This window comes from Podarcis erhardii (genome assembly GCF_964252035.2).
Source record: "Podarcis erhardii genome assembly, chromosome: 3".
Taxonomy (NCBI): Eukaryota; Metazoa; Chordata; class Lepidosauria; order Squamata; family Lacertidae; genus Podarcis; species Podarcis erhardii.
This window is the reverse complement of record NC_138507.1, coordinates 60,058,647-60,083,617: the sequence shown is the minus strand read 5'-3', so window position 1 is coordinate 60,083,617 and position 24,971 is coordinate 60,058,647. Positions and strand designations below refer to the sequence as shown.

The following is a 24,971-nucleotide window of genomic DNA, read 5'->3' as shown; positions in this document are numbered from 1 at the left end:
TTCCTTGTGAATGTTCTGGCTAGAACTGAATCCCTTTATTAATGTATTTTGAAAGCTTATAGACTAAAATTTCCTGTGATCCTCCTCACATTAAGGCATTTGTCCCGCACACAAGGAACTACCTAATCTTTACAGATGCTCCATTGTAAGCCTTTGCACCATATCCCTACGGCTGTCCTGTTTCACATAATGCTCTAATTGAAAGGCACGATTTCAAAACCTCTTGATGAGATCATGATGCATGTTTTTAAAAAACTGTGTTAATAAAACAAAGAAAGTCTGAGAGGCGCGGGTAGGATGATTATTCTGCTTGTTTGGATTACAGAAGGGATTTTCAAAATACTTCGACACTGACCTCACTGCAGAAAAGCATCCTTGCAGTAGAATACCACTTTAAGTCTCGTTCGAGAATAGCCATAGTCTTCTTATTGTTTGTGTCCCATCTTTCACCCTCACTCTCACCCAAGGGCCAAGGGCTGAGATGAAGTTTTGTGCATATGTAGCTGGACTGAATAATGGTCACTTTATTCAATGGTAGATCAAGCCTGCAGAGGGAAACAATAGGTGTGGGAGCTGACCACAAACCAGGAAAATCCCCCAGCTATAAGGGTATCACACAACCATAGAATTGTAGAGTTGCAAGAGTCATCTAATCCAACCCACTGCTATGCAGGAATCTTTTTCCCAACATGGGGCTTGAACCTGCGACAGCCGAAATTAAGAGTCTCATGGTGTGCATTCTGAGCTATCTATACTTTGTAGTCCAATCCCTGCCAGGTCAGAGGCAGTGAATCTGCATATCCAGATTATTCGCCCACACTATGAACATGAGCAGGAGACTTCCTGCATCACTACCCCACAAGCCTCCCAAACTCCAGACTGATAAGGCAACTTTGCATCAGAGGTGGTCCTGTCTTGTCCCTGGCCCTACAGCCCTGAGCTGTAGGCTTCAGAAGCTGCCAATCACCCTCAAAGGAGCCTAAGTGTGTGTGGGGGGGGGTGTCACCAAGCTCCCCTATTGGGCTCCCCTTCCTGAACCTTCCTGCCAAAGTGACCAAGTCAGCCTCTCAGCCAATCAACAATTAAGAGCCAGATAGCCACAGTCTCCCACCCGGACGTATGGCAGCTAGAGTAATTTTTAAATAAATCCCCCCCCCAAAATGTTCCTCAAAAAAACCCTCAACAACTTAAAAAAAACAAAGGTTGACATCTTTGTCCAAATTTTCACTTTTGGGAATTTGGCAACCCTAATATATTCACAGTATGGAGCAGGCTGGGGAAACCCTTTGCATGCAAGGCATGTGCTCAGTCACGGAGCTCTGGTCCCTCCCCTGCATTCCTTTATCTGCATAGCCACACCCTCTTTTTCATTTCTTGGATTGTGTACACAGCATACATAAAGCATCCTCCCCAAAAAGAATCCTGGGAACTGTAGTTTATTGAGAGTACTGGGAGTTGTAGCTCTGTGGGAGGTTAACTATATTTCCCAGGATTATTGGTGGTTGTGGGAATGAGTCTGGGAATCAGTCTGGGAAACCCAGGGATAAACCTTCTATATAAGAAGAAGAAGAAGAAGAAGAAGAAGGGTTTGGATTTGATATCCCGCTTTTATCACTACCCGAAGGAGTCTCAAAGCGGTTAACATTCTCCCTTCCCTTCCTCCCCCACAACAAACACTCTGTGAGGTGAGTGGGGCTGAGAGACTTCAGAGAAGTGTGACTAGCCCAAGGTCACCCAGCAGCTGCATGTGGAGGAGCGGGGAAGCGAACCCGGTTCACCAGATTACGAGTCCACCGCTCTTAACCACTACACCACACTGGCTATATTATTTTCTTCAGTAGCTCTTGCCATTTTTCAGTGTTTTCTCCTCCTTTGTTGTTTGATTCCAGTGCCTTCAATATATGATAAAATAAAACAACTGGCATTAAAACAGCAATAGCATACAAATTATAAAGCATGGGTAGGCAAGCTAAGGCCCAGGGGCCACATCCAGCCCAATCGCCTTCTAAATCCAGCCCGTGGATGGTCCGGGAATCAGTGTGTTTTTACATGAGTAGAATGTGTGCTTTTATTTAAAATGCATCTCTGGGTTATTTGTGGGGCATAGGAATTTGTTCATTCCCCCCCCCCCAAAAAATATAGTCTGGCCCCCCACAAGGTCTGAGGGACAGTGGATCGGCCCCCTGCTGGAAAAGTTTGCTGACCCCTGATATAAAGCAAAGCATTTCTCTGCCCCCTCAGGCCACAGTTGAACGAACTCAGCTAGTATGGTTTGGCAGGGTTGTAGGCAACATGAGACCACTGAGAAACAGGAAGGAGATATCAGCATTCTTGGGGAAATTATTCTATATTAAAAATATGAGGGAGGGGCCTATTGCAGCCCTAAAGAATAACCAACCCATACTCAAGTCACAGAATATTAAGTGTCTTCTGAAGGAAAACTAGAAAACCAGGAAGGGAAATGCAATGCCGTATCCTGGAAGAAGGTATTGCTGGTTGGAAGACTAAACACTTGGGTTTTTTGTTTTTCATGTCCCACTTGTTTTTTGTCAAAATGTTCTGTGCTCTCTTTCCAGATATGCTAGCATAATAGGACAGGGAGTGGGATGAATATCTATGTCAGGGGTTGTAATGGGGTACCCTCTAGCTGTTGTTGGATTCCAACTCACATGAGCACCAGCAAGTATAACTAGTGGTCAGTTCTGATGGAAGGTGCAATCCAACAATATCAGGCGCACCACATGGTCTCCCTTCATCTATATTATTTTGTCTTTATATAGGAGGCAGGCAAACAGGTGTGCTCACATTCCCGATGTCCCCTGGATTGCCCAGATCCAAAAAGGAGCTGGTTCAAAAGCCCTAATAGGAAATTGCATGTTAAATTACTGGTTGAGTAGGATAATGGGGACTAACAGAATCTCCTAGAGTATGAGTGGAGTTGAGGGCAAATTAATGAGTGGGACCATACATTTTCCTGCTTCTGTTCATTTATCTTATTTCAAAAATACTGTATTGCCCCACTATCCACTTTAGGTACAGACAAAGAATAGTGCTTCTTTCAAATTATGTCATCAACCTTCAGTGAGGCTTATGAATTAACCTGATATCCTAAATTCCCCCAGAACTCCATAATATGTTGTCATTCTTCTAATGGAATAATTTGTGAAGTGTGTCTCTCAAAACCCCACTTATGACTCACTTTCCCCCAATATGTGGGTGTTGTTCTTGTTGTGTTGCCACAGGCCACATATCAAGAGAGGCTTTTGGAGGAAGAGCCAGAGTAATAGAGTTATGATGGAAGAAACACAAAGAGTCAGGCCAGCCATTCTGGATTTTTTAACCAAGTACTGCATCATTAAGTAAGTCTAATCCACTGTTGGTTATAAATAGACACTTGTGCTTATCACATTCACTCACTGGGAAAGAATGTAAACCAGTCTAAGAATGAAACACTGCCTGAATAATATTAGCAACTTCATGGTCGAAAGACACGTACTCGTATACTTCCCCCTTCCTTAGCCGAGTGGAATGACGTGATGGTTTATATACAAAAAGAGTTGAAGGAAGGTTGTGTCATTAGAAAATATGTGCTGAAATAAGGTCTTTTCCTTCTCGTTGGCCTTTAAAGGAATTTGGGTAGCCAGAAAATGAAACACAGTGAGTAACAATGCATTTAAAGACCTAAGGCCATCTTGGTCAAGGCATAAGATGGAAGGCTTTCAAATGACACAGAGAAAGTGGGGAAGCCCCATGCCTGCTCAAAAGTAGAGGCGGGGGAGAAATTTGATTCAGTTCACACTTAGAAGTGAACCTACTTAATTCATACTTTCTGAAACAGTGTGCAAACTGTTCTACATAGCTGCCCCTCAAAATTCACACTTCTTCTGTGCCACAGAACTTCCCCTCCCTTTCATTTTCCCTTGTGCACCCACAAATCTACTGGGGGGGTAGAGGGGAAACCCGGAACAGATTTGGAGGGGCATGTGGGAAAGGAAGTTCCGTTGTGCAGAGGGAAAGGAAGTTCCGTTGTGCAAGCAAAAGCCGTCTTGTGGATGAGACAAATTCACTGGGTACAACCAGCCCTTTTTTTCTGACCGGAAGTGCTGGTATGTAGAACCAGCACTTTTTTCTTGGAATGATTTTCAACATCAACTTTTAAATTAAAACTTTTTAATTAAAAGTTGATCACAAATCAAATGGAGAAAGGGGGAGAGGTGCAGGGAGAATGGAAAGGTGGGAGAGGCCTTTTACAATTTAGCAAGCTATATGCACTGGAAGCTCGTTTTATTTTTACAAAACACAGCACTGGATGACATCCAGAAATTCTACCAGTTGTATCAGTGATGTGAAACATGGGCAAAACAGGAAGTGTCAGAGCAAGTCCAGAGCAGCTGATGCAGCTTATAAGGCCCTCCATCTCTCCCACCTAAGCAAAGCCATGTGTGCTACTTTGCTAACAAACGCCCTAGCATAGGGAAAGTAGTAAAAATGCAGAAAACATATATATTTTCAGACAGGTACGTTTTTTTTCCAAATAAATGTAACTGCAGACAAGGATCCCAATGCTAAGGTTCAGTGTTCTCGTGTGACCAGACTGTCCTGCATCAAAGATTCAGAGCTACGCCCCAAACTAATACACCCTTCCCTTTGCGCTTGGAAGCTGCTGCCTTTGATCTCTTGTTACAGTTCAAACCACAGGCAGGTTCCAATTTCCCTTTCTTCACATTTTAAATGTCTCAGACCCAATGTCAGCAAGTTCTCATCCTCCCCTGCACCTGGGTAAAGTCCAGGCCAAAAAAGGCAGAGGGGACCTGCCAAAAGGGGGACAAAAAAAAAAAAAGAGTGTTCTTAGGCTGCCTTCTTATTTTGCTCCTTTTCTCTCGGATAAGAAAAATAGACCCTGGAGGAAAAGGTTGAGTAAAATAATACTGTCTAGGAATACTACTTACCCCTGCATTATTTCGTTATAACCTCAGCAGTTCCCGAAGATTAGTCAAATGCAGATGTTAAAACATGGAAAGTCTACAAATTGGTGGGTGAAGACAGATGTAAGATTAAAGAGCAGGCACAGCAGTTTCTTCACCCCTGGTGCGAGGCTGGCTTGGCAATTTGCATGACAGACATACCAGCAAGTTGAAAACTGGTTCAGCCATCCATCTTGCCTCTACCTTCACGTTTCAAGCAGACTTTTCGCTCCCCAACTCCCTTTTTAAAATGGTTTGTGGCATGTACTAGGGTATATATAGTAATTTGTCGGCTTATTTTAAAACCTGCAAATGTTGCAAAACTGTTCTAAGGTTAGTTACAGGTAGGTAGCCGTGTTGGTCTGCCATAGTCAAAACAAAATAAAATAAAAAAATTCCTTCCAGTAGCACCTTAAAGACCAACTAAGTTAGTTCTTGGTATGAGCTTTCGTGTGCATGCACACTTCTTCAGATACAGATATCTTCAGATAGAAGAAGAAGTGTGCATGCACACGAAAGCTCATACCAAGAACTAACTTAGTTGGTCTTTAAGGTGCTACTGGAAGGAATTTTTTTATTTTGTTTTGTTCTAAGGTTAAGATATGGTCTCAAAAGAAGTTACAGTATCTACTGTAGTTTTTTGTTGTACCCACGATAACATAAAGAAAGGGTCTTCCCTGAAACAATGCCAGTGAGTTTTACAGTCCTAGTTTTGATTAGGTATCCAAATGGCCCAAAGGTGAGGTTGTGTTTTGCCTGTGGTACAAGGATGGTGAGCCTGTGGCTCTTCATAGGTTGTTGGGTTATCATTGGCCATGTTGGCTGGGACTGATGAGGCTTGGAGACCAACAACATCAGCAAAGCCTCAGGTTCCCTGCCCTAGCATGAGGTCAGAAATATATGCTAGCATATATCTCTGCTTATTTACACACCAGCCTCTGCGGTGAGCATTGCCATTCTACCAGCCCCATGTCCAGAAGAGCTGGACATGTGTGTACATAACTCTGCAGCTCATGGCTGAATGTGTGTTGTGTTTGAGATGACATGTCGTGATATTAAAACGTGGTGATGATAAAATAAAAGCACAGCAGTTCAATCTGTTGTGGCTGTTTTACACAGGAATGTGATGTGAAGTAACTTTGCTTTCCTGTTTTTTAACATCGTTTTTTTCCTTTCAAAGTCCAGAACGCTTATCATTTTACGAAAGAATTTTCCTAAAGTACTGCAGTCATGAGGTAAGATACTTAGGAAGACCAAAAGTAACTTAATTTGTGTTTTCTACAAATAGTTCAGCCTCTACCAAATATTTTTCTGTTTTAAGCCATGGTTAGAGTATTGTGTTAGGACTAGGACCAATTCCATTTCCGAGTCAGCCATAAAGCTCACTTGGTGACCTTGAAGCAGACATCATATCTCATCTTAACTACTCAGAGGGTCTTTGTGGTGATAAAATGTGGGGTGGGATGAGAAATCGTGTATGCTGCAGAGTTAAATTGCGTGTAGGATCCTTGCTTATCATGGTGCAACAGGTTATATATGATTTTTTCTTATGAAAGAAAGGAGAAATAGTTGCTAACAATACACGGGAAAATAGAAATGTTTGGTGACCTTGAGGTTGTGTACTAATTTCCATTCCCCTTTTTATCTTGCCCGCTTTGCCACAATCTTACCCTCTGTTTTGATATTCTGACAGTCAGAAACTACAACCTTTCCAGTCTCTCCTAATTTTGACTGGAGCCATAGCAACTGTGACAAACATAGTCCGCTAATAACACAGAAGATAAGGACTTACATCCTGTACAAGTTTGGAACTTCATCATCCCAAGTGTATCTCTTAGCTTTTATCTTTTTCTTTTCAGTGCCACAGAATAGTTTATTTCTCACTCCTTTTGTCCATTTCCCTGAGAATGGTAAAAACCTCATTGCTTTATCTATTCTGGCAGCTCTTTCCTTACCGTTCTATTTTTGTTGTCTTTAGGCTAAAAACACATATCCCTCTCACTCACACACACTGGCTTTTTTTTTTTTTAAATTATAAAAAATGTATCAGATTTTCTCCAGAAATGGTAAATGAAGGTGAAATTGGGAAGGTGAGGAATGCAGGCTGGCAATCTGATGGCAATGACATTGTAGACAAAGCAAAACAAAAACTAAAAAATCTTGCATGTATGAGGAGGGCCAGTTCCAGTCTGGAAGCACTTTCTGTCACACTCTCTGCCTCTCTGCCTCTTAGGGCAAGTTATTATATTTATTTTTGTAATGAAACCACCCTGAGAAATTTTAATGTAATGTAATGGAGTCTCCACCTCCATCGTTCTGCCCGGACACTGAGGTCCAGCGCCGAGGGCCTTCTGGCAGTTCCTTCGCTGCGAGAAGCCAAGTTACAGGGAACCAGGCAGAGGGCCTTCTCGGTAGTGGCACCCACTCTGTAGAACGCCCTCCCACCAGATGTCAAAGAGAAAAACAACTACGAAACTTTTGGAAAACATCTGAAGGCAGCCCTGTTTGGGAAGCTTTTGATGTTTAATAGGTTATTGTGTTTTGGTGTTCTGTTGGAGGCTGCCCAGAGTGCCTGGGGAAACCCAGCCAGATGGGCAGGGTACAAATAATTTATTATTATTATTATTATTATTATTATTATTATTATTATTATTATTATTATTAACTACCATTGCTACACTGAAGAAAGATGTTTCAACATGTTCGTTTGATGTGGTGAAACTTTCAGACCCTTCCACATTTGCATATTGGCTCCCCCTTTGTGTCGCTCCCACTTTCAGAGCAAATGTTCACCAGCTCAGAGTACGCACCATGGCGCACTTGGAGCTCAAAGTGCTTGCATTTTAAAAGTATAACAGTTCTTTCTTTGTACTTCTTTTAAGGACCCTGATGAAGAACCTAGAGACCAGGAATCTACTGATATGCCAAATGCAAATTTCGATCAGGTGCCTGGTGGCTTTGATCACGTAGAAGAAATCCTTATACAGAAAAAGGCAAAGGAAAACATTGACATTGAGAAAAAGATCCAAATGATTCTTGAAAGTGTGAGTGGAGATTTGTAGTTGTTGCGATCAATCTGCATTCCATTAATGCTAATCATGAAATTTCACTCAGGTGCATATATCTCTGTAGAGGTAAATGGTGAGCCTGACATCCCCAAAGCTCCCAAACTCAAATATCATAATTTATTTTGATTTGTTGTATTCTACGCTGCTTTTCATTCAAATGAATCTCAAATAACATAACATATTACAACATCACAAATACAACATAAATCATGTAAAGTAATTAACTAATATAATTAACAATTATAATCTATAAAACATTATTAACAAAACAGCAGCTAAAAAAAAGCCAAACATGACAATTAAATTCAGTTCTCTGCATTTCTGTACTAGTCTACTTTTTTTAAAAGCCCTAATGAAAATTTGTTAGCTTTTTAGTTCAAATTTCTCCCAATTTATACTTTTTTGCCTAATATACACTTATTTGCAAAGCAATTTGCTTAACATCACACATTTTTCCATTTATTTGTATTAATGGATGCATTTATATTCTGACCTGCATTTTTATGCGTATTACTTGCCTGGAGATCTGCACTGCAAAACTTGGAGAACTGTGAATTTCAAAAGACAGCTGGGTTTTGGTTTGCCAATTATTTTGGAAAGTGTGATAAATTTCATATTTAAATAAAAAGTGAATTTATATTTCTTAGGAACCCTGAGCATTAAGCTCTGCTATTGCAGTGGCTTCCCTGAATCCCATTTAAAACAAAGGAGTGGTAAAATGCCATGTCACTAAAAGTCTCATCTAATCAATTTCCCAAGAAAAAAAATTAACATAACAAGATAATGTGCAGCCTTCTTAAGGTAATATAACTTGAGCATCTTGGGCTTGTCAATCAGAAGGGCGGTGGTTTGAATCCACACAACAGGGTGAGCTCCTGTTGCTGTCCCAGCTCCTGCCAACCTAGCAGTTTAAAAGCACACCAGTGCAAGTAGATAAATAGGTACCGCTGTGGTGGAAAGGTAAATGGCATTTCCGTGTGCCAGAAGAGGTTTAGTCATGCTGGCCACATGACCCAGAAAACTGTCTATGGACAAACGCCGGCTCCCTCAGCCTGAGTAAAAACATCAGGCAGGCCCCACAAATAACCCAGAGATGCATTTTAAATAAAAGGGCATATTCTACTCATGTAAAAACATGCTGATTCCTGGACCGTCTGTGGGCCGGATTGAGAAGGCGATTGGGCCGGATTTGGCCCCCGGGCCTTAGTTTGCCTCCCCATGATCCTAGCTAGGGTCAGGCGCAGGGCAAGATCTAGTCAGCTGCATGACAGTGATTCAATTGCATAATTTTTAGATTATGAATGCAAAACTCTACAGTCTCATGGGGAAGAGACTTGGCTATTCAGAGAAAATTAGAGTAATCCAGCGTAACAATACCATCCTTCAGATATTTGATAAAATGTATTCAATGGGACTTGTTCCCAGGCATGTGGTATTGGATTATAGGCCCCTCCTTCTTCAATTGCTTTTCTCCTCAAATGCCACTGAAACTTTTGTGAGCACCAGATCTTTAGCCCTCAGAATTTCTTTGATATTATTTGTAATAAGCAGATGGTCAAAAAGCAAAAAAGGCCTTTTTGATTTTTTAAAAACCACTTACTAGAAGAATAACTTGGATCCAAGAATTCTGTGGTGATTGCATTTGCCTGGGTCCTTTTGATACAACAACTGAAAAATGAAACACCAGCAGCTTTAAACAACACAGACACCCCAAGCTGTGTTCTGACATAATTACGGATGATAAGCCTTTAATTTCTTACCTCACATTAACAGGAGAGAACAAATGTTAATGGCTGAACTTCTTTTCCCCTCTTCTCCCTTTAAAATCCCAAGGCGCTGTTTGTTTTTTTTCCCTTTCTCATTCTTTTTTTACCTCATAGGGATCTGTATCAGATCAACTGGAAAAAATGCAGTTTAAGATGAAGACACTTTTGGAAAGAAAAAAGGACATTGTGAACACAGTACAAGAACTTCAAGGCAAGATTATTTAAACAGTGAAGAAGCTCATTGAAAAACAGGAATAATGCTATGAAAAAGAAATTGTAATGGAAAAGAACAGAGTCTGTAGACACTTGAAGTGCAAAAAAAAGGAAGAAGTTAGGTCTCTTTTTCACTTTGCACTGGTGATGTAGGTGTTGCTGCAACACAATCATTTCCATGAAATGTGTTAAAGCCTTAAATCACATAAGCGAAGCCACACTGCAGCTCTTTCCCATGCTGACATCCCTCTAGGAATAGGGACAGTGCTGCTATGCGGGGGAACTACAGTGTCAGCTTCTTCAATGTAGCACGGGACTTTTTCTCTCCTGTTCTGCAGAAGAAAACTGTGACCACTACTGCCTGCACATTGTGCAGAATGAAGTGGTAGATTGTGGGCACATTCACACCATATATTTAAAGCACGTTCAGCACACAGTTAAATGCATGACTTTTCTGGATTGTGGGTTTAGATTGGTGGCTTTTGTTTTTGAATGAAATGCTCCCTACGGGTACTAAATTAGTGCATCAGTGATATGATTATGCTAAAATTTCCTTTTGGTATGCTCTCACATACAGAGGATTTTGTGTGTTTACATTAGAGAGGGTTCAAGCACTGTTCTCATGTGCAGTCTGAAATGGTACATTCTGGAATTTGACCACCACAGTTTTCCTCTTTTCACTACAGTTTGTTTTGTATAATGGCAATGATGCAAAAGGGGCAAATGGAGGAGATGAAGGGAAGCAAATTCAGATAGCATAATTTTGAATAATGAAGGGATCCTTCCTTTCTCAGCTCTCCCTCTGATGCAGCTAGTTGGAATGGCTGGTGACAGAATTTGTGTGATGGATAATGTGTTGAATGGCTCTGTATCTCATTAAAGGCAATGGAATGAGTCCAAGCCTGGTGCCAGGAATCAGGGGCCCAGAGGCTCTAAAGAGCTCCTTACTAGTCTAGCCTGGCCAAACCACCATTCACTGCTATGGCCCACAAGGCCCTCAGACATCTGTTTTTAGTGGTGGGCAGGTGATGGTGCCGTTTTTGAATGGCAACAAAGCTCAGTGCCCATCCATGGTGGTGGCTCACATTTATCCACACTGCAATGCCACAGTCTGTAGGTGTATAACATCTATCAAACCCAGCTGGGGAAACATTTTGGATAAATAAAGATGGCAGATACCCACCATAGATAGGAACCAAGCTTGGTTCCCATTCAAAAGTGAGACTGCCACCTGCCCAACCACTAACATGCTTCCAGGGGGCTGGCAGGGTGTTGTTGTTGCTGCTGCAGCAACAGAATAGAGAAAATACTGTGCAGGAGTGGGGACCATGAGAGTAGGGGGGCCCAGTAGTAGCACTGTGCTGAGGGCATTCTGGAGGTCTAGTGCCAGCCCTGAATGATACTGATTGAAGCTCACTTAAGTCCTGCCAATGTCAAATAAACATTTAGACCTGTTCTGTGTGTTCTTCTTCAGAGCTTCCATTGAGGTTAATGGGCCAGGTAAGCATGCATGGGACGCTGGTGGTGCTGTGGGTTAAACCACAGAGCCTAGGACTTGCTGATCAGAAGGTCGGCGGTTCGAATCCCCACAACGGGGTGAGCTCCCGTTGCTTGGTCCCCACTCCTGCCAACCTAGCAGTTCGAAAGCACATCAAAGTGCAAGTAGATAAATAGGAACCGCTCCAGCGGGAAGGTAAACGGCGTTTCCATGCGGTGCTCCAGTTCACCAGAAGCGGCTTAGTCATGCTGGCCACATGAGCCAGAAGCTGTATGCCGGCTCCCTCGGCCAATAAAGCGAGATGAGCACCACAACCCCAGAGTCGGTCATGACTGGACCTAATGGTCAGGGGTCCCTTTACCTTTACCTTTAAGCATGCACAGGAATACAGTTATAGTCACCGCTCCACTTTTGCTAAATTGTGTGCTTGTTTCCTGATAGATAAATTACATGCTAGCCAATATATTACATGGATTCCTCACTCTTCCTCCCCGTCCCCAAAATAAAACCTGGTTTGCAGCCTATCTTCAGGAACAGCCTCTAGCCAGTCAATACACTAGATAGATTTGATAGGCAGGCAGGCAGGTGTCACACAGAATGATGTACAATGACCACATTATAAGCTACAACTTGTCCACCTGCATTTGGCAAATAGAAATGTTAAATCCTTTGGGAAATGCCTGTTTGGGGAGTCCAGATAAACACCTCCTGTCAAATGCTAGGCATGCAGAGCTTTGGCTGTACTTTTGGTTCTGCGGTGGCTGAAATGCCTTTAGGAAAATACATATTAAAACCACGCTATGTCTTCTTGGTCAGTTGTCAACATTTGTTGATTCATACAAAGCACTTGCATGTTAGGGGTGCAACAAGTCTAATTAAGTAACTTTGTTGCAGCCTACTCCTCTGCCAAATTGAGTTGCCATTGTGTTTATCCTCTAGAATTCTGCCCCTGACTCCCAACAGGTTTCTGATAAAATCTGCCTCTCTGGTTGGATGCTTTGCCCCTTTGGTGCTCTTGACGCATCATCAGTATCTGCTGCAGATTAAAAGCAGGAGTCATGTGCATCCTCCTCCATTGGCTTTGCCAAGTGGTTTCATCACACAACATACCCCTTTTTCACAGCTGGTTCCATTCATAGTGCTAAATTGAGTTTCCAAAGCACAGAGTCTGCATTTCTTCATAACTTAATTCTTGATTGCACAATCTGCTCATTATTCCACACTGTGAACGATTTCATGTTCATGTTCTGGAGCTCAGACACTGTGCTACTGGGGAATGGAAGAATGTGCGACTACCGCATGATCTCATATTACTGTTGACCAAAAGATCACAGCTAGCCATGTTCTCCCAGAGATGCCCTTTTATTCTTCTCAAAAAAAGTACTCCTCCTCTGAGGCCACAATGGATGGTTGTAGCTCACCCAGCACAGCTCAGAGAAGCTGCCAAAGCTTGGGGGCAAAAGACTTGTGTGATCCTTAAGCATGCCTGGCCAAGAGTTAGGAACTTCCTGAACCCAACTCAGTGAAAGCTTCAGTAAAGTCTTTTTGCATACTCACTGTAAGCTCCCAACTCCAGCTAGCTTGTGTGACCGATTCCACCCCAAGCCTTGCCTGCCTTCACGTGAACTAAAGGCAGACTTACAAAAAGCATATAAAGGCCACTGCCTAAGCTTTAGCTCAAGTGGCTGTGGGACCAAACAGTGTTTGGAATATTTTGCCTAGCTCTGAATTAACTGTTATTAGAATCCTTAGCTTAGAGGGCAAACAGAAAACACTTCCCTTTTTTTGTAAAATTTGATTAACTGCTGGGAAAAGGTTATGACATTTTGACATGAAAATGAAACCCATCTGCCTTAATGCTGTTCTCTAATTTCAAACCCATCTGGGGCTATTATGCACTTCTGAACATGGTATTCAAGAGAACTGACTTTCACATACATAATATATGCAAAAAAAAAAAAAAAAAATTCAAAGCATTTTTTGTGCAAATGGATGGCATGTTTTCATATCTACCTTCTTCTTTTTCAAAAAAGAAGAAGTTCCTCACTGAATAAGTTACTCAAAATGAAGGAAGAAAGCCCTCACTTGAGTAGACAAGTTTCCTTTATGTTCAAACATACTTCATACTTGGTTATAAATGGTGAGCCAATCCTGGTGTTCATAAAAATACATACAAGGCAATAATTTTTTGTGGGTCAAACTATATAACATGGGGAATATGTGACTGCATTTCAGGTTATCTTGTTTTGTTTTGTTTTGTTTTGTTTTGTGTTTTGTTTTGTTTTGTTTTGTTTTGTTTTGTTTTAAAATCCAAATGGCTAGTATTTAAAAAGCAGCTGTGAGGATCAGGGTGATGGCAATGTTAATCAATGGGAGTTAATCAATGGCAGCTTCACTCTCTAAGTGTAAAGCAGTTTTGGAGGGCAATTTTGTGGGGGCTGCAGTGCAGGAGGGAAGTGTTCACCACACATTCCATGTATCATCTAATTTGGCCCTTAGAATTGTCTACCTAGCTGACTTTGACGTATCAAAATTTCTAATATGGTCCTTGAGAAGATATAAGTCAAATTTCCAAAAATCTGAGAAAGCCTTATCCGATCAATATAACTAGTCATCCATACACAGTTGCTTACACTCTCCTACCTAGGTTTGGTGTCAGTTAACATTCAAAATCTACCAGTGCCAGGGACTGCTTTCTTGCAAATTGCATGATACACCTCACAGTGTAGTCCTTAAGAACGTACAAATTAATTGGCCACATTATTTACCACTCTTCTACAAACAACACTAAATCATTCTTGTTTCATGGGGTATGCCTCATGGAATATCCAAACAAACTGTGCCAATAGCTCTCATAATGTTATGCTGGCAGTTTAAGTTTAGTGATGAATGTGGGCAAAAATAGACGTTATAAATGGCTACAACCTGATCTTTCTTAATGGTCAGATCAAAGAATGCAACTCCAGGCAACAATGACAGAGCAGTTATCAAAAACAACTAAGCAGAAGAAAGGACAGAAGAGGCGGAAAGGCAAAGACACGAAGCTTCTTCTAAACATGGATGGAAAGGAGGACAACCTTTGTGGAATTCCATCCTCTAAATTTTCATCTATGCTGGTCAAACAGGTAAAATAAGCAGCAAGCATCACTCCATTCATGATCATTGTTTGATGAAATGTTGAAAACATAATAAAACAGTGATGTTAATTCAAGAGGGTAAATACATTTTGTACTTAGCTATATGGTCGCAAGTCCTGTTAAAGTCAACTGACTTTGTTGCATGTATATAATAGGAAGTGATAGTTGGCCTCTAAAGCTTCACCTTGAGCAAAATTACTTGTAATCACTCATGACATAACATATTAATTTATACAAGGTTCAAAGGCACTAGCTTTCTAAATGGGCATTTGACCATGCAAAGCCCAGCTCTGCTTCCCGCTGGATCGCATTGTACATCCTGCCTTCAGACTGACAGCCAGCTGTTCATTAATAGTAGTATTGTTAATTGGACTTATAATAAAAATAATAATTTATTATTTATACCCCACCCATCCGGCTGAGTTTTCCCAGCCACTTGCTAGTTGCATTTAGAAACATGAATATAAAGATATTATAAAGACAAAACAACAACCAATCCCCCTAACAGTAAGAAGCAGCTTTGGCAGCACACTAGTAACAGCATCATCTCAGTCTATCAAAAGACTGGGAGGGGTGGGGAAGATAAATCTTTACCTGGCGCCAAAAAGATGTCAGTGAAGGTGGATCTCGCTGGATCCTCCTATTCATGAAAGAGAATAAGAGCACTTCCTGTTCCAACCAAGCCTTCATTGAGCAACATGGTCTTCCCAAGTCCTGAAACATTCCAGTATCCCTAATGGTTTACATAAATTTTAAATTGGCCCTGATAGCCAATTCATCCTACTTCAGGCTGCCGCACACAGCCTAGCCCTGGCACAAACATGTTCAAAAGAATCTCAGAAAAAAAAGCCAAGAAAGGAGTGCCTATTTTGATGATGCTGAAAATGTTCATGAAAAACAGTAATTACGTTCAACAGAGTCCCAACTTTTGCTTCCTAAAAAAATCCTCAAATGTTTAACCTGAGAATCTTAGATTCTCCTTGTAAATTTCACGTTGGGTAAACTTTGGTAGCAACTAAAGGAAAAGCAATATTTGGGGGATGGAAGGAAGTATGGAAAGATTTGCACAAGAATAATTATTTTTTCACTTGCTTATGAACAGCTACACTTCAAGAATCACTTCAGGAAATATTTTTCCCTGCCCCACTGATAAAGCGGATGGCAATAAGTCACTTGTGGTGCTTATTAGCACAAGAAGTCAATGTGATCTACAGGTTTTAGGTTGTTAGAAACCAGATTACAGAACCACTGCAAAGTGACAAGAAATCTTAATTATCATATGCAGGTATCAGTGAAGGTATCAGAGCAGCCATTTACCAACACAGGATAAGGGAAACAAACAAATATAATTGGCTGACTTCTCCCTTTTTTTGATACGATCACATAAATTAAAGAGTGAATCTAAGAGAATCCAGAGATTGTAAATGGTGGGAGCTCTGTTTCTGCACTTGTAACTTGGTATCATAAGAGTCTGTTAAAACTTAAAGGCTTGTTTTCTCACCTTTCCTTGCCCACAAAAAAATTACTAGCCTGAAAATCCATTGCACTAATGCCAGGATGCTGTTGTGCCTGTGAAGAAGGAAATATGTACGAAAACTTGCTTTTTGGGGTCTATTTAATTGAAACTAACCTTATTTTTAATTTGAGGCTGATGCATATGAAAACCTTGACCTTAAAATAAAATTCTTCTGGAGCAGGTATAAAGAAATTTGTTCAAGATTATCAGAGCTGAGTGGTAAGTATTTTGATGAACATGACTTTTTAAAATAAAGAACAGTAAATCACAAGCCATTTTTCATTGCACAAATATGATGAGTTCTATTCCAACCTCACATTTCCTGACCTTATTGTTCAAAGTCCCACCGAGGGTCAGGGATGACAGAAATTGTAATCTCTGGAGGGCACCAGGCTGGCCGCCCCTGCCATAGAGGAACAACTCCCATTCATTTTATTTTTATTAACAATTTCCCCCCAAAAAAATCCTAATACAAAAACACAGAGAGGTGATACCATGTGAATCTGAACTGATAGTGCTATTTGCATTTTTCTGGTTTCAGAATATTTGCCCTGTTTCATTATGTACCCAGTCAGGAAATCCTCGTCTTCTTTTTTTAATGACTTGCACAAGGATGTTGTGGAGAAGGCATGTCTTGTAATATGCTATCAGAGCCCTCCAGTTGTTTACCATGGCCACTTGCGAGCTGAACTTGATTTTTACGGATCTTCATTTACTGGCAAGGGCTGTCTTCATTTGGGAAACAAAAATATACCCAGGCAACTTCAGGACTTCCTTTTCACTCTCTTATCTCATCATGTCACAGCACTAAGGAAGAAACAGAAATGACAGCAGGCTGTTTGCTTCCCATTACTCCTTATTCACATAGTAATGGGACATTTGGCCCAACAGAGTACATCTCATCCTTTTAGGATAGGGGAAGGGGGGTTGTAGAATGGAGTTGGACTGTGCCCAATGCTTCCTGAAAACAACTGAACCTTATGTGCTGCTGTGGGCTAAGAAAAAAATGAAGATTGTACCCTGCCAACTGTAAGTAGGAGTTCAAGAGGGTTACAGAAAGAAAGAAACAATAACCAGAAAACATTCACAGTAGAATATTGTGATATAAAAAAAAGAGATGGGGAATCTGAGGCGTGGGAGCCAAATATGGACATCCGTTCATCTTTCTCTGGCCCTTGGGACTGTCCCCTGACCACAAACTCTTCCCAGGAGAGATTCAATTTTGTATGCATTTTAAGGAGAAACTAGCCAACTCACACATGTCCACCCAATGCACAGACTGAAACCCTGCTAGACTTCAAAATTCTCACTTTGCCAAATTTAGCAATGCAGTTCTCCAACTAGACAATGTGTAGAAAATGTGTATAATAGGAGAAAGTGTGGATAAAATGCTGGTGAATTTTAATGAAGATTATTTTAATTAATATTCACAAACAGCTGTGGAAACTGAATTTAAGACTGGAAGAATGGGAAACTGAGGAAACTGACACTGACAGAGTCTTCCATCCCTAGTTGCAGATCAGGTGGCTTTATATAATAACTAGAAATGATTTCTCAAACAAATTTCTCAAATTTCTTTGGGGATGCCATATGCTTCAGAGCCACAAAAAAACCGAGATGCTGCTTCCAGATTTCATTCAGAATCCTGAGAATCTTACTTTATTTGATAAAGTTGTTTTACCAGTGTTTTTGTTTGTTCATTTCCTGTCTCCTTCACTTTCTGTTATCTAGATACAAAGAGGATTTTAGAACAGAAAAATAAAGAAGCTTATTTAGAGTCAATTGTTCAGAATTCCAAGATTCCTCCAGAAGAAAGAAGGCTACAAAGTGCTCTATATCAGAGATTGCACCCAGATAAGGTACATGTTAACTACACTGCAAACATACTGAAGTTTGTGGGATATCATCTTTGTCTGTTGTAACTTAGGTAAAGGTAAAGGTAAAGGTAAAGGTAAAGGTAAAGGTAAAGGTAAAGGTAAAGGTAAAGGTAAAGGTAAAGGTAAAGGGACTCCTGACCATTAGGTCCACTCTGGGGTTGTGGCACTCATCTCGTTTTATTGGCCAAGCGAGCCGGCGTACAGCTTCCAGGTCATGTGGCCAGCATGACTAAGCCGCTTCTGGCGAACCAGAGCAGCGCACGGAAATGACGTTTACCTTCCTGCTGGAGTGCTACCTATTTATCTACTTGCACTTCATGCTTTCGAACTGCTAGGTTGGCAGGAGCAGGGACCGAGCAATGGGAGCTCACCCCGTCATGAGGATTCAAACCGCAGATCTGATCGGCAAGCCTTAGGCTATGTGATTTAACCCACAGCGCCACCCACATCCCTAAGCGCCACCCATGTGCCTGTTTTAACTTAGTGCTCAAATAAATGTGAAAAACCAGAGTGTGAAGGCTCCCATAATTTTAATGGTGAGTGGGGGGAAGTCTCATGATCAGAACTTTATAAAAATTGTATAAAAATGATAAGACATCTATATACATCAAGAAAAAATGTAACTGTGGCTATTAAAAAAGATTAAAGTAAGGTTCTGTGCTCCTACAATTGCTTCAGTAAACTTGTTTTTTTAATATATCTTGTAAAAAAAAAGATAAATTATTTTATGATTTATAAGCTGTTACAAAGCTGTGTTCCACATAGCTAATTAGCTAATATTTGTCAGCCCTGCGAATGTACTATTGTGCCAGAGAGCGTTGTGTTTCCACTTTGCAACTGCACTGTCACATCATTTTTATCAGTGACTTGGGAGACATTCAAGGATTAAAGCAGAGCTGTTCAGCTTCTTTTCCAGAATACTACTATACTGACCTGCAAAAGCCAACACTGACTGAGCTAACTTATCCAGTCTCAGCCCTACCGCTAGCCAATTTGAGCCCTTTGCCTCAGGTTGCATATTGGGAGGGACGACAGAGTGAATGTGCACCTAGCCATTGCTCTCTGCCTGCTCACCACTGCTGAAAATCCACCCCCCCCCCAATACAAAATACATTTGGAAACTGCCTTCTTGCATTGAAGGGTGCTGCATCACTGCACACCACACTTCAATCCAGCACAAAGGCTGTTGGCTGCCATTTTGCCCCTCTTAGGGAGAAGCCAGTGCCACCTCAGATCTCACCCCTGAGAAGTGAAATGCCTATAAGAGCGCCACCGCTGTCTTGCAGTGACAGCAAAAACTCTTTCAACAAACGAGAAGAGAAGGGCCGTCATTGGCATGCCTGCGGCTGAGTACAGCTTCTTCTCAAATCTTGCCCATCTCTGCCTCATTCTTTGAGGATGTCCACAACCTGTCTCAAAGTGAAGGCATTGAAGGATGAGATCTGGATGGCACCAGACTCACCTTCCGGAGTCACTATGCTACAGCTCATGAGCCAATGGGAACACAGTCAAGGGGGCCCTGGGTGCAATGGTGGAGGAAGAGTACAGGGGGAGCACCCCGCCCCCCGGCAGCGCAATCCTGGTAGGGTGCCATCGCAGCTGCCCACCCCCCCCCCCCCACATGAAGCTCCGCCACTGCCTGGGTGACAGAGAACATCCAAGTAGGAAGGCTACTGGGTGTGGCTAATTTAGACTCTGCTATTCTACTAGCAGTGGGTTGTTAGCAGAAGGCCAGAACATGGCGTCTAAACCATGTTGTACAAAGCAAGAAGATGAAGATGGGGTATTTCATCCAATATAACTTTTTGTCTTTTCTTTTTTTCCAGGATTTTGTGCTTGACCTAAATGACCTTGAACAAGCTCTCCAGGATGTGAACAAATGCCTAGTTTCTCCAAAAGAGTTCTCTTATATTTTCCATGTAAGTTCTACTACTGTACCATTTGTCAGCAGTTAGACTGCTATCACACAGGCTTTTCCAATACTTCTGCAGCTGGGCCAAAGGCAATATGTCTGGGCTGTCTTCTATATGTCTTGGAGATTACAAAAAAAAAAAAAAAAGTTTGGCGGCTGACTCATTAGGTTTATATTTTATCAATTTTTCCAACATTGTGTTCAGTGTCTGGGAAGCTAATGCAGTACATAGCTGTGTATATTGGTAATGGCAGTGATTCACTGAAATAGTCTGAAGTATATTAGGCTCATGTAACAGGATTAAGATTTTTCTCTTACCTGGTATAAGAAATTTTAGGAATCCTTCAGCTATTGTAAATGGTCCTTAAACTCTTCCTTTTACCTTAGATGCCATCTGGGTGAATCACATGTGCCAGTCAAATGAAATTCTTCCATCCCACCCTGCCCAGTATAGTTAAGGAAGTCAGAGGGGCTGAGCTGTTCAAGTCAGGGCGTTTGCAAAAGCTGAGAATACCTTTTAGTCTGGAATGTGCCTCTCATAAATATTGTTATTATTGTGGGAGAAAAGGCACTATAAGGCTGTTTGTAAATCAAATATACATTCCAGTCATTCTGGAAGGATTCTAGCCAATGTCTGTTTTATATTCAGATTGAAAATATAGACACTCATACACAAAGCACCCTGAAAAAAAGTTTAAAAGTCACACATGCAAAAATGAGCTACATTTCCGCTGCCAAGTTCCTTCATCGGCCTTGCAGTCTCTACGCCTTTGGTCTGTCCTTTCCCATTCTCTCCGGCTTTGCATTCGTAGAGTATTCTTGGAGTGCAGAGGGATTCATCAGCCCTGCAGATCTACTCTAGTACACTATGTAGTGCTTCTGATGGTATATTTGTTCTGTTTTTAAAATTTATCTAAGAAATTTATAATACCCTGCTTTTCACTATACATCTCATAGTGGTTTACAGAAAAATCCAAGCTTGCAAATACGTGTTTAATACATAGATTGAAACACCAGAGACTAGAACCTTAGGATAGTATTGGAGTAGTGATACCTATCTACTGAACATCTTTTGTAATTTATACCGTGTTTGAAACTGAAAGCTGTAAACAAAAGCTTACATTCTCCACAAACAGATCCCCCCACCCCTTTTTTCTGAACAGGCATAGTGTGGTGGCATCATCTTGTTCTCAGTGCTTTTTTATGCAGTCGTAACAAAGGTCCGTATAGTTAAAGCCATGGTTTTCCCAGTAGTGATGCATGGAAGTGAGAGCTGGACTATAAAGAAGGCTGATCGCTGAAGAATTGATGCTTTTGAATTATGGTGCTGGAGGAGACTCTTGAGAGTCCCATGGACTGCAAGAAGATCAAACGCATCCATTCTTAAGGAAATCAGCCCTGAGTGCTCACTGGAAGGACAGATCCTGAAGCTGAGGCTCCAATACTTTGGCCACCTCATGAGAAGTGAAGACTCCCTGGAAAAGACCCTGATGTTGGGAAAGATGGAGGGCACAAGGAGAAGGGGACGACAGAGGACAAGATGGTTGGACAGTGTTCTTGAAGCTACAAACATGAGTCTGACCAAACCGCGGGAGACAGTGGAAGACAGAAGTGCCTGGCGTGCTCTGGTCCATGGGGTCACGAAGAGTCGGACACGACTAAACGACTAAACAACAACAAAGCTAAAGAACAGCTCTTTTAAGTGCAAAGGTTTCAAAGATACCATTCACCTGAACTCCATCATCTGTGTTTTGGTTATACCAAAGTACCATTTAGGACAAAATGGTAATCCCATTCCATTGTCAAGCACTACTACTTCCAGGATCAGAGGTGCAATGCCTCTGAATTTCAGGTCCTGGGGAGCAGGAGAAGTCTATTGAAGAAGAGATCTATTGTGTTTAGCTCCTGCCTAACGGCCATCTGTTTGGCCGCTGGGGGAGGCAGGTTGTTGAGCAAGACAGGCCTTTTGTCTTATCCAACAGGGGGTTCCTTGTGTTCTTATTAAGAGCTTTTTTTTGCATTTGGCTGCATTTACCGTGCTTGCTTTAAATTCTGAGTGTATTCCACGGTATTGAAACGAAGCACTCCACAGTTATGTGGACTATTGCACTTAATAAATATAGCCTCATCTTCAAAAAGAAGAAGCAGAAGAAGCTAGAAAAAACGGTAACTGGAAAGGCTGTTGGTTGGTCTGAAGGACCGAATAAATCTGGACGTAAGATATTCCAGTGGTTTCAAGAGGGATCTTTCCTTGGTTCATTTGTGGCACAACTCATTACATACCCTTTTTTTCTGGGTGTGTTATTTTCACTCTTAGCAACATAATTAGGGTGTTCGTTATTTTGTAAAGAAAATCTATGGAGAACATGCCGTACTAAATAATATTTGAGGCTGATGTGACCAAAAAACCAAAACCGGGCCTAGAGTTTATAATTTGTGAATTATAGGTTCAGGTGTATTGGGAGGGAAATGGTTTAGTACATTTCACACCCTCAAACATCCAAGCTTTCCCTCATGTTACTTCAGCCTAAGTTGTGGAGCAGGCCTTCAGCCTGAGTAACATGTGTGGATGCCAACACAGAATGACATTGAACTGGTCCTCTCCTTCAACCCCCAAACCGTCTTTAACGGGAAGTGTGAATGTTTACAGATTAACTGAAGGCTAATCACTGAACTTCCTAACTGAAGAAGAAAACAGTTTGGTCACATTTTGCCATCCTTCTGGGGGGCTGGAGGGGAGATGTAAAAACATTTGCATTGGCCAGAAATAAAAGCTCATGCTTCACACACTTGTAACCAACCCCAGAAAGTGGGGGGAGCCCTCAGTCTTTTTGGCTTTGAACATTTTGAACAGGAAGCCATTTAGAGCTGGAATGCCTGCCTAGCCAGTCCAAGAAACACCCGTTCTTATTACTTCTGGGCTATCGAAAAAGCTTGAGATGAAAAAAGTATAATTTATAAGCAGCCCCTCTTTTCCTGTTTTGTTTAGATTTTTTTTTTCTCTGCTTCTGCCAAGCCTGTTTTTCAAACTTTGCATGAGGAAACACATTTATACTTGCCTTTCATTTTATTTACTCAGCTGTACATCTACCTAAATTGATAGCTGCTGCTCCTACCTGGCTTCAAATCCAAACAAAGAGAGAGGAAGGTGCATGTTATACTTTCATGGTTTCTGAGGCAAAGGAGGAATCTGGGCGGAGGGCAGGCTGCTGTGGGATTGATATCAAGGGGAGTTACCAGCAGACTTTCTTCCTTTCAGGATATCCACAACTGTATGTTTTAGGAGGAGAATGCTCTATAATTTGCCACACATTCAAGCTGGCCAAGATCCTCATTTTGTGGAAAGGATGGCAATGTTCCCTGAAGAGACCAGTGCTTTTCAAATGCTATTAAAACAGTAACTGCCAGCCACAGAAAGAAAGAAAGAAAGAAAGAAAGAAAGAAAGAAAGAAAGAAAGAAAGAAAGAAAGAAAGAAAGAAAGAAAGATCACCAAGAGGGTGTGATGCAAAGCATCCCCTTGGGCTTACCCCAATACAGAGGGTTGAATCTGGAAAAGTCATCGCACACACAGAATTTCTGCTCATGCAATGGATCTTCCCCTCACACCATGCACTGCCCCCCAGTCTGCTTTGGAAGGTTGTGGGGAAGCCCAGAGCAGATGCTGAAGGCACAAGTGATGTGGGGGAGATGCTCCATTGCAGTGACTTCATTGGCTGTAACCTAAAAGTTTAGAAAATCATGGAAACATCGAAGGGAAATCAGGACCACTCAGCTACACATGCATGTCATTGCTTGAGTCTAGTCCAACCAGCTCTTGGAATATATTTTATTTATATGCAATGGCCATTGAAGTCTGGAGCTTATGATGTTCTGCATCTAATTTAAAGTATGAACAACAATTGCATTGTCAAGCGATGTTCGAGTAGTGTGATTATTAGTTTCCCATCTCACCCACGATTGGCTTAGGAAGTCAGATATAGGGAGCCTATGCTGCTGCTGTGGCTGCTGCACATACCAGGTAGCACATGAGAAAAAGATTTTGAGTGCTTAATATTTGAGATATTTTTTATAAAAAAAAATCTGCAGGAGATTAATCCAACCTTCAAACACTGTGGAGGAAAAAGAAGACCGCTTTAGTCTGTCGAAGTATTTGCAAAACAAATTTGAATTACAACTTCTCCTTACAAACTGCAGTATAAAAAACGGCTCACATCATAACTATTTCAAAGGCTAAAAGCTAACCACCGGCAATAAACATATTGCGCCAGTAATTTAATGCAGGAATTATGGTGGGGCAGATGCTATTTGGGGTCTGGTGTGGAATTCTTCAATAAAAACCAAGACTTGGTAGAATGTCCTTCTCATTCCACTGAGAGGACTTGCACACACACACACAGTTTTTATTGCTGAAAAGGGACATTAACATCTTAGAGGGAGGGCTATTTTCAAGAACTCTGATAGTGGCACCACTTTTGCTAAGATCTGCTGCCTCCACCATGTATGATTCTATGTGCTGATGTCACTGCAGCCTGGAGTAGTGTTGAGTTGGTATCCTTCTGAATACCAGATGCCTAGGACAAACCACTAGGCACAGTCATGATCCTAAAACTTTCTGTGTGAGCTTTTGAGGGTGCGGGTCTCAGTGCAGTGAAATGCAGGACTAGGGGGAGCCGTTTGGGTGTCTGGGGCTTCAGCTGGCCCACTGTAGCTGAGGCCAGTATAATTTAATCTTTTAAAACCTTACATTTGAAACAGAAATGTTAGGCAGCTGCACTGGACTATCCTTCCCTCTGGGCCCTGCTCCCAGCATAGCATCCCACTATGGTCATATATCAGGGCCCAGAATCATTGGAGGGAAAGAAGATGCTTCTCCTGAGTGCTGGACCCTCTAAAGAAAAGAACAGCACTAAGCTCATCAGCCCTGAAGCACAACCCAGAGAAGAATTATTATTATTATTATTATTATTATTATTATTATTATTATTATTATTACCTTTCTAATAAGCACTTTCCAACTTT

The 24,971-nt window shown here is 41.5% G+C and overlaps 1 protein-coding gene across 1 annotated transcript in view; it reads left to right on the top strand.

Moving 5' to 3' along the window:
* LOC309338620 (uncharacterized protein) overlaps nucleotides 1-24,971 on the top strand; it is a gene marked incomplete at its 5' end in the record, with an annotated part of 131,770 nt that overhangs the window by 93,134 nt on the left and 13,665 nt on the right. The window contains 8 exons of the mRNA XM_081855940.1: nucleotides 3,243-3,359; nucleotides 6,145-6,199; nucleotides 7,847-8,008; nucleotides 9,913-10,009; nucleotides 14,456-14,634; nucleotides 16,294-16,381; nucleotides 17,894-18,021; nucleotides 19,866-19,958. Coding sequence (XP_081712066.1) covers nucleotides 3,243-3,359; nucleotides 6,145-6,199; nucleotides 7,847-8,008; nucleotides 9,913-10,009; nucleotides 14,456-14,634; nucleotides 16,294-16,381; nucleotides 17,894-18,021; nucleotides 19,866-19,958 — 919 coding nt within the window. The remainder of the gene's footprint in view (nucleotides 1-3,242; nucleotides 3,360-6,144; nucleotides 6,200-7,846; nucleotides 8,009-9,912; nucleotides 10,010-14,455; nucleotides 14,635-16,293; nucleotides 16,382-17,893; nucleotides 18,022-19,865; nucleotides 19,959-24,971) is intronic.